Genomic DNA, 14,998 nt, shown 5'->3' on the forward strand with positions numbered 1-14,998 from the left:
TAAAATACTGATTAAAATGAGGATGTTACAATAGTAATAAAAAATAATTTACAAAAATGCAGTAATGTAACGGTAATCTAAAACTGGGAATAGTGGAATTCTGCAAAATGAGCACTTTTACTTTTGACATGTTATTTTGACTTTTAAATGATACTTGTATATTTTGTGGTCTTTTTATTTCCTTATTTTTTGCCAAACTGTTTTTTATCATTTTAATAATTAAATTTAATACTGTTTGTGACTTATAGTTTCCATGTTCCTTCTGCAACTCTTCCTGCTCTGTAGGTCTACTCTGTTGGACCCAGTGGCACCAGTCTGTTGATGTGGGCGGCCACTGGGAACCATGGCAACCAGTGGACATATGCTAATGTCATCATGTCCAACCCAGCACCTTTCAGAGTGACCTTCCAGGCAGAGGTGGGTGGAGACATATGGACAGACATCGCCCTGGATGACATCTCCTACACCGAAGAGTGTGTGGTCGGAGGTAAAGCTATTAGTTTTTTTTTTCTTTTCCTCTATGGTCTTTTTGCCCTTGCACTTCCAATTAGTTTTTTGGTTTTCCTCATTCCCTGCCCTGCCAGCACTGTGCTCATTTTTCAGGCTTTTTCCTCCAGTATTCACCTCTTGCCCTTAACTCTTTTTCCACATTTTCTCCAACATCGATGCTCCTTTCATCCGTTTTCCGCATAAATTGTGTGGACCCTTGGGGAGAGTGTAGTGAGTTAATGGTGCCTGTTGCCCTGTAGGTTCATATAAATTCACAGCGAAGACTGGGTCAGCACCGGGGTACAGAACAGAGGGAAATGGGGAGGGGGGGGGGCAATCACAGTTATATTGTGTTGTTTCTTCACTGTCACCCCTCTGTTCTCCCTTCACACCTGAACTGCCTCTTCACTGAGAAGGAGCTCTTGTAATCTCAAAAAAAAAAAAAGCCATTGGCATACCTCTCCTTTTTTCACCATGTACACTATGTGTCTTACAACAGCCCTCTGACATTCTTCACTCGAGGATGCTTGCTGCATGTAAACTAAAATCAGTAAATAGAAATTGCTCAGCTCTCTGTGTGCATGTGTATTTATGTGCATGTATCTTTCCTGTGATGTGTCACCTCAGGACCAGTAACTCCTCAGCCTCTGACCTGTGGTGTGGACCAGTTCCAGTGTGTGTACTCGTTTCAATGCATCCCAAAGAGCTGGTGGTGTGATAGAGAACCTGACTGTGCTGATCAGTCTGATGAAGAGCATTGTCTGACCTCGGTACCCGGTACTCTTCCTCCTCAAGACCGCTGTCCTACCGGGTATTATCAGTGCTCAAACTATCTCTGCCTCCCCTCCATTCTGCGCTGTGACGGTGTCCCCGACTGTCCTGATGGAGAGGATGAGAACAGTTGCCGTAAGTATTTGTGTGTAAGATTTTTTTGACTGGACGAGTGCCAGTGCAGAGATTGGGACAGAAATAATATCTTAGAAGTCAGCCCATATTAAACAATAAAAAGTAACAAATACACAAAAGTGTATCACATACTTTGCTTCAGTTCAACGGTTTGTAGTTTTTGACATGCAGTTGGTCATTTTTTTTCTTAACAATCACATCTCCAATCAAATGTAATTCGGTATGTACATGAGTAAGTGAACAAATCACTGTTCATATTGCTGGCATATTCAGTGCTGATTGTATTGTATTACCTGCTATGTTCAGTTCAGTATAAAACTAGCTTATGCAGACACTACTTACAAGGCTAATGCCCCAGCAGCCTATTATTTGCAACAATTTTAACAATATGATGGTTGCTGTGGTGTTAATGTGCTTCTAATATGACAGTTGTGATAGTACTGCTTTTTTTCCACAATCAAATACAAAATTTCACAATCAAATGTCTATTTTTTGTTTTTTGGGGGGTTTTTTTACAATTTGATTATATAATCGAATTTAGTCTCTGCAAAGAGATGTTGCTGTTGATTTTTTTTTTTACATGGTTTTTCAACATAATAAGCTCCACAAATTAAATTAAATTAACTTTGTTTGTAATGGGGTGGGGACAGAAATCTCAGAGATAAATATCTTAATACCGGGGCACATAAAAACAAAACTGTATGTTCATGTGGAGTGCATGGTTTTACCCATCTTCTCATTTTTTAATTCTCTCCTCCCTGCCCCTGACCTTTTAAATCCCATCTTAAAACCCATCTTTTTCTGACAACTTTTAAATCTCAACAATTATCACTGAGATAACATTCTCTATGTTACATTAATTTACATACTTATTTTCACTTTCATTATTTAAGGGCATTGTCAAGCACTTTGGTCACCATTTCTTGTTTTTAAATGTGCTCTAAATGGGTTCTTAGTTGAAACCAGCTGGTTTATGTTGCCTGTTTTCTAGCCCAGAAACAGTTTGTTTGGCTGTAGAGGTGGCCTGAATTTTTGAATTTTCATGCAAGAACTGATAGAATGTCAGTTTGAAAACCAATACTGGTGGGATTAGTAATGTCCATATGATTACACACTGAGGGAAATTTAGAAAGCATGCACACATTATCTCACAGATTAGGATCAAAGTGTCAAAGCAGTTTTAAATTCTCTAATCCCTTTTATAGTGTGATCATAGTAATCTGTGAATACACCCTGTCACCCCCTTTGCATATTTTGCCAATTTTCCCTGTCTCTGCCTTTCATTTTTTCCACCAGCTCTGCTGCAGTGTGAGGTTGGAGAACTGGTGTGTGAAGGTTCCTCGGGTTGTATCCCACTTCAGAAGCGTTGTGACCACTTGGTCGACTGTCTGCCTTTCTACTCTGATGAGTCCAGCTGCCGTGGTAACATGATTTTACTTGCCTTCCCCCTTTTGAGCTTTCATAAAATGGATAATTATTCATTGTCCATTTTATGATTCCCTGACCTTGAAGACATGGGACAAGTGGTACATATTTTGCCTTTTGACTAAAGTGTTGCCAAAGCTAAATTCATGCCTGCTCATTTCCACCCGAAGCATGTCTCAGGACATTTTTTAAGTCCGGCTGTTTAGTCTATCAAAGCACACCTCAGAGGTTACTGCATGCTGCCAAAATCCATTAAAACTCCAGCTTTCCAGCATTTTCAGGAGTAAGACCTAACTTCCCATTTAACTTACATTCATTGCCAAGCCAAAGTTACTTTATCAAGGGCGTGGAGCAATAGCTTTGAAAGATTTTCTTTTTTGTGTATATTTATACGATATTCAACAGTGACGGTTAGTGTCTTTGTTTAATTTGCAGATTGCCCTCCAACATATTGCCTGGATCATGGCTCATGCTTTGTGGAGAAACACGGGCCTATTTGCAAGTGAGTGCACACAAACACGCATTCATAAGCAGACTCAATCACTCATAAACATGCACAAACAAATATAAGTATCATGTCTCTTCTCCCACTCCCACTTCCCCTCCCCTTCTTTATCTCTCTTTGTTAGACTTAAAACATGGAAATCCCATCAGACTTGTTTCTTTCCTTGGAAGAGATATGCTCCATGAAGCATGTGGGAATTTACTAATCCCTCACAGCTTACCCAGGGTGGTTCTGCCTTCATTTATCCACCAGTGCAGTATTTCCTGGGAACTTCTAATGGATTCTCTTGGTCAATATTTAAGCATGGCCCCTGCTATCAATGGTCTTAGTGGGTAGACCACAAAAAAGTCATGAATCGGATTAATTTGCTGAGAGGATGTAGATTGGCATAGGACCTTGTCTCCCTTTCAAAAACACATTCGAGACAAACACTACTCTTGCTCTGTTGGCGTTTTTTTTAGGAAACTCATGAATCCAGTTGTCTGCATCAGCAGACTGGAATGTCTGCAAGGAGATATTTCATTATAAAAGTAAAAATGCAATTATGGGACCGGGTGCCGGATCTGCTTACATCTTTATACACCAGTAAATCCTCTCTGAGAGATTCACATTTCTCCATTCTTGAAAAAATTGAATTGTGCAGCAGGCGAGATACATGTTCTTATGGTTTCACATAATTGGCCACTTGCCATTTCACTGAGACATTTGACAGCATTTTTCTTGTTTTTGTCGTTGAAGTTTCTGATTTTATTGCCATATTTTGGCAAAGCAACTTATGCAGTTCAGCAGATGATAGGACAATTCTCTCCCTCCGACAGGTGCCTAACCGTCTTTAAGAAGGTAGATGTCAGGGATAGCATGCTCCGTTAACCTGTCAGTGTAACATCACCTACTGTATAGGCTAATATTTTCTCTTTTAGTATGTGTCACAGACCACTTTGAATTTTAATAACTCTTAATAGTGTCTTACTCTGTGACCAATCATTCTCTCTTTGTTTCTGTCACAGTGCACTGCTCTGATGACACGTCATTAGTGGCTGATTGATATTTCATAATCTTTTCGGGTCCTCAAATACAACTTTTGACACTGCTAAATTTGATATTATATATTTTTCGTCTGATAGCAGGACTAAAACTGCTGCAGTGTGTAACGTTGTTTTGAAAGAAACCTAAGAGGTAAAACTAAGAGGTAACCTCATATCTTTCACTGCTCACAGGAAAAAGGAAAAAAAAAAGACACTTATTAGAACTGCAGTCAAAAATGAAGAACCTAGAAATTCAATATCCGACTCAAAGAGATCCGCAAAGTTCAGTAAACAAAAATATTATGAAACTTATCCTAAGGCTATGAAGCTTCTGTCTTGGAGACTACGTAATCAACAAACCAAGAGGACTATTTACAAAATAATACATTTAAAAAATAATAAAATGGGTCACAAACTACAAGAAATTCAGCAATCATATAAATTGAACACACATAAGTCCCAAATACTTTCTTATAACTTTACAGCAAATGCTGATTTGCAAAGTAGATTTGACTTCAAATTGGAATTCCCTGCTATTAAATATCCGGGAGTTTTGAACTCAAAAAAACATCTCCAAAATGAAAGTAACTATGGTCCTGTTAGTAAGACAATTAAAGCAGACGTTGACTTTCTCCTGTATGGAGAAACTGACTTTTTCCTGAAGACTATGATCTAAACAATATATAAAATAATGGAAAAAATGGATGACGTACTCTATAGGATGTAATATTCTATATGTGCAATTGAAAAAAACTTGTTCTCTACTAATGTGTGGCCCATACCAACCCCTGTTCTTTTCTTTCCTATATTTTAACCTGAAATGACCAATAAAAAAGTTTCAAAAAAAGAAAGAAACCTGCCCAAAGAGGTGGCATTCACCATTCATCATCATTTAAAAAAGAGTTTGGTGAATCTGACTTTAACACTCGTACCAGCACAGTACCAGTTTAGAATATGAAAATATTGTTGCATGAAGCCCAATGTGTCACATTGTTTTGCAAAATTGCAAATGTAATCCCTCTGAAAAATGCTGGAACAGGAGAGGACTTCGGGTGTCTGAAATATGAAGATATTTTATGGCTGTTTGTCACAGAAATGCTGCTCTCATTCTCTCATTCAACCTCCTTGTGTTTGATTCCCCCTCTTATTTATTCCCCTGTCCAACATTCCCCAATGCAGCAGTGCCGCCATTGCCTCCTCATTACATAACAGGACTTCACCACTATCATTCACTGCACAGTGTGGTATGGAACTCCTGTAGCTGTTCCAGCATTGATAACAGCCCTGCTTTAGCAGGACCCGAGGACAGCAATGGTATTTGCATCACGTTTCTCCACTCTGCTGAGCAGGATCCACGAGGGGACCAGGCCAGGGATGGCCCACTGCCATGGCCAGACTGTCACACAATATATACCCTGACCCCCTCTGAATGATAATGACAGTCTGGCTTTCCTGAGAGATGTGCGTTTTGCATTAGAAGGTCAATGTTGCTCAGGAATCAAGCTGATACTGAACAGATGTTGACTTGGAGTACAATCTTTGTTTGGGAGAAAAGGAACTTACTTTATTTCCCAGAGGTGGCCCTCACCATACTAAGCAAACTATTTGCAATTAGTCGTTGTTTCCATGCTGAATGTCCAGCCGATAAATCTTGTACCATTTATCAAGATAGTGTTGCTCTTTCAAATATAGTGTGAGAGAATATGTGTGCTTAAGATTTATTTGTAGTCTGTTTTCGTTATCTGTTTTCTGACTGACCTGTTGCAACTAACCCCAAGCCCATTAATTCCTTGTGAAGATGTAAATGTTTAAAAATAGGTTGTGAATATGTAGTTGTTGTGTTTTTTTTTTGTTAAAGAATCATTAATTTTCTAAAATAGCTGGACATTGTAGCTGAAGTATGTGGGAGTCACTCAAAATAAACTGCAGTGCCCATGTTCATCATGATGAGGGAACATATCAACCAGCGCAACAGTGGTTCACTGATAGGGGTTTTTAATAGTTTTTGGATGGAACTCTATGATACAGAGGGATAAAACATATTGGGCACTGGACACACAAACAATACTTGTTATCTAATTGTTTTGGTTTTTGGTCTTTTTGTGGGATTTAGTGACAATAATAAGTAATACAGAATATCACCAGAATTATAATTGAATCTCTAAATGTGGGCAGTTTATATTTTTCATGTCTTAGATGTTTTATTACTTTGTCAGCCACTTGTAAACCAATTTGAACTGCACTACCTTGTGTGAAAAGTGCCATACAAATAAAGTTTGATTGATTGACTGATTGATTGACCCATTAGGACATAGTATCAATTTCACATCTTTGGACTGTTTCCTTGTATCTGATCATAGGTGTTATCCAGGATGGACAGGAAACCGTTGCCACGTGAGGGAGAAGCCGTCTCTCTCCACCTCAACACCAAAACCAGAGGACACACAGCTGGGTAATAAAGAGACACGACTCCTTGCTCATCTCTGTTAAACTGTCTCACATGAATTTATTGAAAGTGTCCTTGCATAGCCTGTTAATGTCTCTGCAGTCCATTAAAGGCCTCATTCTTTGCATAAATGAAATGTACCTCCTTTCTGTTTAGATGCTGTGTATGTTGGCATCGCCATTGGACTGCTGCTGCTCGTAGCTGGAGTCGCTGTCTGCATTCTGGCTTTATACAAGAAAAAATGCTACTTAATGTGAGTGCTAGCTACAACAATGACACTGTTGCTCATTTTGGTGATGATGATGTTGTTTATGTTCAAGGTGATGATGGGTGCATTTGCTGCCTCCACAGAAAGCCTGACCCGATTGTCTGTGGGGTGATTGATAACCCAGCCTTTGACTGGAGAGCAGAGGTCAGTGCACAGAAATGTGCAATCAATCATCAGAAAATTCTGTTTGAGAAACATTAGGTTTTTCATCTATACAAATCTAATTTTTCTACCATTCTCCTCACATTTATTCAATAAGTGGATTTAACATTAGAAGAGGTCAGAAGGTGATCACCAAGCCTTTCTGCTAGATTACATTTTTGATTTAGGATTATTGATTTGGTGGTTTATGTGGATATTTGTGCTTCTGTGTGTGTTTTATGTGAACACCATAGTACATATACAGCAGGTAGACACAATGACTGAACCATATAATCTGATCAAATGCAACACCATAAACTGTGGTGCCCAAAATAACCAGTTTATTCAACAGCTTTGTGATACAGTCTGATTAAAATGGAACATGATAAGCCTCAGAAAGTTGTTTACTTGAGTAAAAGTACTAATACAACAATGTAAAAATACTCCATTACAAGTAAAAGTCCTGCACTTGTTCTGCCGAAAAATGTCCCCTGTGACTTATATATTGTGATATATTGTATTATTATATTGTTAATAATGATGCAAGTGTCAGTAACATTTTACTGTTGTAACTGCTCAAGGTGGATCTATTTTAACTCCTTCCCATACAATGAAGTAATTTAGTCCAATTGCTTTGTGAAATACTGGGCAATTTTTCCCCTTTCAGTGCCTAAAACAGTTATTTTGATGGAAATATCAGCAACAGCATATAGGAAAAATGTGTCTTTTTTGGAACAACTCATAGACATCTAAAATACGGCCACGCGCCTCAACTAGATACTTCTGTTTTTGAAAGGGATCACAACCCAAAAATGTTGGGAACCACTGGTTTAATCTTTAACAATGCATTGCATTGCAGCTTATCATATGTGTTTTATGTTAAATCTTAATATCTAGAAATATAAGTAGCATAAAATGGAAATATTCCAGAAAAGAAAAAAAACTTAAATCATCATGTAGTGTATGATGATTTTAAACTTAAGTATAGTATTTGCGTGAATGTACTAATGTAAGTTTAAAATGGCTGTTTGAGTGTTAAGACTTGGTTTTAGGTTTAGGGTAAGGCATAAAGTTGTGATGGTTATGGTTAGGGTAAGGGGCTAGGGAATGCATTATGTTAATGACGGGTCCCCCATTAAACAATTAAACAAGGTTGTGTGTGTTTGTGCAAATTTATGAGTGTGTGTTTGTTAAAAAATGGCAAAATCAGGGAACTGTATGCCTGAGCGCACATTTTTATCTGTGTGGGTGTGCAGTGAGTGTCATTGAGTAATAAAAGTGAGTGTGATGTTAAGAGCCACAACTTTCTCTGACTGATATGATGGAGCTGGTCATGGATTTAATGGTGCTGTTTTAGTGAGAGTGTGTGTGTGTGTGTGTGTGTGTGTGTGTGTGTGTGTGTGTGTGTGTGTGTGTGTGTGTGTGTGTGTGTGTGTGATGAAATGCAGGCTCATGATATGTTACATATATGCTTCACAAACTGATACTTTACGAAGAATAAAAAAACTTAATTATAAATGATTGTTTTACTAATGCCAACAAATGGAAGCAGATTATGTTCCAGGGATATGATACATACACACAAAACTTTCAAATATATTTCAGTATTCTCTATAACTGTATTGGCATGTCTGCACATGTTTGCTTTCATGTGACTGCCAGTTGGGGTGCAGCTATAAATAGAGAGGTGTAGGTGTGAACTGGTATCTCCACAACACAGACAGATCTGCTTCAGCACTCATTTAACTGAGCGGTGGAAACACCCAGGGACTATTCCACCTCTTAAACATGATAAAATATTTTATGGAAGTGAGTGGTGTAATTACGTACACATAAAAGGGCAATTAGATTTTAATTGCACCTGCATTTCACGTGCTCTCACAAATTAAGACTTATCTCATTTTAAGCCATTGTACATGATTTTCTTTCCCTCAGCTCGCATCCCTGGATGAAGGGCCAGGCGGCTGTCCCAGAGTTAAAGCCCGGAGGGGTCATGGGCTTGTCATCAGTGTCTATCCCTGGAGGAGAGAGGTGGAGGTGAGGTGTCTCTCCTCAGCCTTTTGGCCTTTGCTCTAATTATCTGTGCAGAAGTCAGTGACATGATGTATGTCTCTTTGTGTGTATTCGTCCACAGCAGAGTTCTACCTGGAAAGACGCCAACCTGTCCTTCGCCAACCCATTGTACAATTACCCCCCTGATACTAATGGAGCTGAGCACAAAAGCTCCGAAGCATAAAAATGATGGACTGTACATATTGACACATCAATAGATCTGAGTCAGACTGTGTGTGCAGCTACTTAATGAGTCTTTTCTTGACTTACTGAGGTGCCGAGTGAGGGGAAACAATCCAAAGAATGGAAGAAAGTTCAGATATTTTGAAATTAAGTTAGTTCTGATACATTGCTGTGATTTACAGCTAAATTATTTTAATTGAATGTGATACTCCCCACTGATATGGTACTACATTTTAAAATAAAAGCTAAAAGTTGTTTGTCAGAGCTGAAGGTCCATGATTTTTGAATTCAGGACTTGTGACAAATTGTGTCAATCAATAAATTGAGATTTAAAGAGGTGAACAGCTACATAGATATATCTGCAGGAGCTCTGCTCTATGCGACACTACTCAGCACAAGTATTTTATATGGTAAAACCTTTAAAGCAGTAATTCAACATTTTGGGAAATCAACTTCTTCTAGTTCTTGCCAAGAGTTAGATTATAGGATTGATCCCACTGTGATGTCTGTATGGTAAGTATGTAGTACAGCCAGAAGCCCGTAGCTTAGCATCAAGATTGGAAAAAGGGGGAAACTTCTAGCCTTGCTCTAGTTAACGTAACAAAATCCACCTACGGACACCTCTAAAACTTACCGATTAACATGTTGCATCTTGTTTGTTATATCCATAAAAAAAGGTAGCCAAAAAATTAAAATCTCAATGTCTAACAGTAGACAACATGTCTAAATCGGCATGAGAACACACCCAAGAAATAAAATTTTGGCCATTTAGTACTTAATACAGCCAGAATAGCAGCTTAATAACAGGGCCACAATATTCTCACTTGCAGAGATGTGATTAAAGGTTGTTCTTTTAGAGCTAGCAAAAACAAAAAAACATCCAGTTCATAGAACTGAAAGGCTCCACTGAACACACAGAGCTTTCAAACGGTGCCCTGACTTCTTTAGGGATGTGTTTTAGTGCAAATAAGATAATTTGCCCGTTTTATTTGCCAATTAAAATCCATTACTATTCAGAATCCTGCAGCTATTTTGTGTGGTGTGAGCTGACTCTCTCGCTCTCTGTATCAACCAGCGCAGAGCAGATGGATCATAAACAGCACAGTTAAACCAGTCTGTTATAAATTTCATTAGTGTTGAGTCATGGCTCTCCTCAGCTGTGTCTCATCAGACATGCCATCATAATGGGCCTTCTCATATTTGACACACTAAATGATGATTTACAAGATCAGGCCATGTAGTGTAGAGTGAGTAGGCTAAGAGCATCATATCATGTAGGCAGTTTCCTATTAGTCTATTACTTGCTGAAAAAAAATTCCTCGTTACGATTCATCTTCAGTTAAACCAGTAGTTTGACATTTTGGGTTAAGAAAAGAAAAGTTATATAAGATCAATACCTTTCTCATAACCGCTGATGAATATGAAGGTGGAGCCAGCAGCTGGTTAGATTAGTTTAGCATTAAGACTGGAATTGGGGTAACAGCTAGCCAGGTATTGGCCAAAGTTAAAAAAAAATCTGACAGCCAGCACCTCTTCTAGCTATATATTTACCATCCATACAAAAAAATCTAATCAAATTAGACGGTACAGTTATAACCATTGTTGCATAATATTTGTGCTGCACTGAATGTGAGTTCAGCAATAAATGACCAGTTTTTGCTTGCAATTAAATTTTTCAGACATTTTGCAAATTGATACTATATGTGTCACTGTCACCCTGCCCTATTTTAATCTAACTTTAGCTCATTCTACAAGGGAGAAAAGAAGAAGTCACACTGATACTATGAACGTATTACACTGATGTCTTACACTACATGTATTGAATTCTGATTAAACCAATAAAAATTGATTACCATTTTATTCCATGCTGGTGAGCCGAACAGGTGTCCACTTGTCTTGAGGAAGTGATTCTTCTCAGTATCTTATTGCAATAGCCTATTCATAAAATAGCATTGACTTGCAATGCAAAACAATGGCTGCTGTCATTACTGGCGATATAAAGAAACATATTTCTTATCAACTTACCTAGATCTTAACCTAGTCTTAATTATTCCGCAGGCCTTTATCACACGAGACGTTTGGCAAATCACAGTAGGAAAAGCACATGTTTAAACAGATAAATTACTTATGGCTGACCTCCAATTAGCTGTTTTAGTTCAAGGGTTCTGGTATAGTGCATTCTTGATTACTGTCACCATATAAAGGACACTATTTCAATAGTTTGACATATTCTATCAGTGGGAACAAAAAAATTGTGATTTTTTCTTGTTGTTTTTCTTCCTTTGGGTTGCTTTTTAATATGGGGGTACTTCTGGCTTTTATAGGGAGCTGGGGCAATGATAAAAACCAGTGTATTCTCCATCCCATTTATAATAATTGCCAGGTAAATCACTTGGTTCCTGCCTGAGTGCTCTGAGGCCTTGCACTTATTCAAAACACATCAAAACACATTCCCATTCCTTCATATGAGTTCAAGTTCAAACTATGACTTTTAGACTCTAGATGACCACAGTCTCCAGTGTCATTGCAGTTTAGTCTTGTTCTCCATCACTGTAGAGTCTTTGCTGAGTCTGTAGGTGGATTCTGGGTCAGAGATTTATCAGAGTGCCGCAGGATCAATTTCAGGCCTCGAGCTGCTCCACTGTTTTATTTTTTGTGCCCTCACCTCATATTGACTCACTATCTTTTCCTCTGATGCACTATTCTGCCTTTGAAAGCCAAAAAGCAGTAACTACGTATTAGGTCATAACTAAGTTAAGACTGTAATCTGACTTTTTGGCATCTGTTTTGCCATATAAAAGACAAATATTATACAATACAAATGTATCTTTTCCATGAAAACAGTATGTGCAGTTGTTGGGCAGATAGCCAAGATTTATTTGCTGATATCTGATTAAAATATACCATAAATTTTAGTAGAACATGAAGACAGACACAATGATTTGTCATAGAAATGTATAATTTCCGTGAAGAAAAGGATGTAAATTGGCACAGAGACACAGAAAGCAGGAGAGATCAAATGAAAGCTAGCCTGGGAGATAGCCATAGCTAGCCTTTGCTAAGGCTAAAACTGAATTTATTTATTGTTATCCATTTTAATGAACCAAAGTCTTAGTAATTCAGGTTGTTATTCCATATAACTAATGAGGCAGTATCTGAGTTTAATCATGATTTTAAAAAAACAAAAAAAACAAAAAAAAAAACAGCGACACTACTGCTAAAGCTAACTAGCTTAGCAGAGTGGTAGTAACTGCCAGCACAGCTTTTGACTCTTGTGGAATTCATGGAGTTTATGTGGTTACCACAGATTACATACATCCATTAAATGATTGATATCAATTTACTGTAAATTAGTTGTAGGAAAAAAAATTATGTCAAACATAATGTAATTGAAATGTTTAATTTACATTAAAACAGCATACATCAAGTGAAAACTAGCTGATGAAATAGCCACAGCTAGCCTTAGCTACAGCTAAAATCAGTTTTAATTATTGATTTTGTCCCCAACAGTAATCTGTAATTGAAGAATATCTTATTTACTGAACCAATATCTTTGTGAATCAGTTTGTTATTCCATATAACTAATGGAGGCAGGAGCTAAATTTAGTCATGTTGGAGAAAAAACCCTGCTAAACTCTTCCTAACAGTAACCAGTTTAGCAGAGTAGCAGTAACTGCTAACTCAGCTTTTGTCCTTAAATTATAGATTAATATATTCTTGATTTCAGTATACTGTAAATATAACTTGGACAGACAGCAAAACAGAGATACATTTAATCACCATTGGACTGTAATATGGACCATAAATTATCACAATTAACTGGTTCAACTGGACAAGAAAGATGAAAGAACACATTTTGTTTATATATTGTATTTTCCCCTGAAGATTGTCCAATGAGTATCTTGAGTTTTTAGGTCTTAAGCAGATACTTAATCAGACTAAACAGGCACAAAATTGCCACTTGTCTGTTACTTGGTTTTCCAGTCAGCCTGAAACAGTTTTTCTCAGTTCCACTGCTTCTGTAGTTGCTGTGCTTTTATAGAGCAGTATTGAATAAAACTGTATCTGCTGGAACAATTTTAACCTATTCAGCCTCTTTATCAGAATGAAAATTGCCCCAAATATTGTTATACTGATTGTTATGCTGACTACTTTGTGTTTGGGTTGGTGTTGCATTCTGGTCATTTTTCCTATGTTTGTAATTTTATTCGTTTTACCATTGTAAACATTAATATTAATCGCAAAGCCGAAAGTCTTATAGAAAGGCACCTCTCTGTCTAACTCTCTGAATTACCAAAAACACCAGCTCAGCCTTTCCACAGCTTCTACATCAATGTTTGTTTGTCTCACCCCAGTGACATTTGACCTAACAAAACAACAATCAATGGCCTACACAAAAACCTTTTCCACTAACATGCCACCATACACACACACACACACACACACACACACACACACACACAAACACACACAAACAATGCCACCTTACACTTGCCTTGCCTAGCTTGCACACTCTCACATGATGGCCCTGCTGACTGAGAATGTGCAGCCAGCAATGTTTTTTGTCCTGGGCGAACATTTCTCTGGTAGCTTCGTTATTCGTGCTGTTGAATAGCACACAGGAGAGCTGGTGCGCGCCAACCAGCCTTTGTCCTTGTGTTGGTGATAAAGCAACGTTAGTCAGCTTTTCTCACCGGAGCTATTGTTGTGACAGTTTTGTTAATCACAGAGCAGAGTCCATCTAAAGGTCACTATTTGTTTGTGTACCACTCTGCTCCGAGAGTCTCCTATAATGAAAACGCTCCTGTAGAGTTCAGCAACGATGGTCTTTAAGGACTCATTGTGTCAAAATAACACAGATTTTTGCATCATTTGCATAGTTATTCAGCTGAGTTCTCTCCCATCATGGGTCGTCGACCTGCCATCACCGCATTCAGCCCAATTTCTTCTCCCACTGCAGCTGGGGATGGGGTTACCCAACCGGCCCGGTTAGGTCAAGGTGAAATTCAACCCCTTCCTTGTAATGATTGCTAAGAATTTGTTCTTCCATCCTCTCTGGCTGAGAGCAAAGGAAAATGTCTGTTTCTTCTCTCTGTATTCAGTGAGAGTGGATGGCGATCAGCCCAGAGGGGCTGTCCGCTGACCGTTTTTTACTGAGATTCAACAAAAACAAACAAAAAAAAAAAAAAAAAGTTCTCTGTTCCTACAGAGGACTGAGGAGAAAAGACACTGCTGGTTTGCCTCTTGATTAGATCTCTTGTGGTTTGGGGCTGTAAAACTTTTATCTACACCTTAACTGCCTCCTGTGTTGAATTGTAAATGTTTGTTATGACTTGACAGAAATTGTGAAGGGGGTTTTATACACCTTGTATAACCAATTATACCCAATTCTGATGTGCCTTAAATACTGACCTGTCTCAAGCCCCGGTGCTCTCCCTCATTGTCTGTTGATGCTTGATTAAGTTACTGAATACAAGACTGAGATGTCAATATATCATCAAACATTGCTGAATTAATGAGATTTTTCAGTTTATTATTAATTGTTTACTTCATGCGAT

At 38.1% G+C, this 14,998-nt stretch overlaps 1 protein-coding gene across 1 annotated transcript in view; it reads left to right on the forward strand.

The window, feature by feature from the left end:
- Nucleotides 1–11,177, forward strand: part of malrd1 (MAM and LDL receptor class A domain containing 1) — a 56,432-nt gene extending 45,255 nt beyond the window's left edge. The window contains exons 25-33 of the mRNA XM_040126354.1: nucleotides 286–487; nucleotides 1,117–1,395; nucleotides 2,692–2,817; nucleotides 3,256–3,322; nucleotides 6,711–6,802; nucleotides 6,953–7,049; nucleotides 7,148–7,208; nucleotides 9,141–9,242; nucleotides 9,340–11,177. Coding sequence (XP_039982288.1) covers nucleotides 286–487; nucleotides 1,117–1,395; nucleotides 2,692–2,817; nucleotides 3,256–3,322; nucleotides 6,711–6,802; nucleotides 6,953–7,049; nucleotides 7,148–7,208; nucleotides 9,141–9,242; nucleotides 9,340–9,441 — 1,128 coding nt within the window. The 3' untranslated portion in view covers nucleotides 9,442–11,177. The remainder of the gene's footprint in view (nucleotides 1–285; nucleotides 488–1,116; nucleotides 1,396–2,691; nucleotides 2,818–3,255; nucleotides 3,323–6,710; nucleotides 6,803–6,952; nucleotides 7,050–7,147; nucleotides 7,209–9,140; nucleotides 9,243–9,339) is intronic.
- Nucleotides 11,178–14,998: the final 3,821 nt, after the last annotated feature.

This window comes from Xiphias gladius, chromosome 5 (assembly GCF_016859285.1).
Source record: "Xiphias gladius isolate SHS-SW01 ecotype Sanya breed wild chromosome 5, ASM1685928v1, whole genome shotgun sequence".
Taxonomy (NCBI): Eukaryota; Metazoa; Chordata; class Actinopteri; order Istiophoriformes; family Xiphiidae; genus Xiphias; species Xiphias gladius.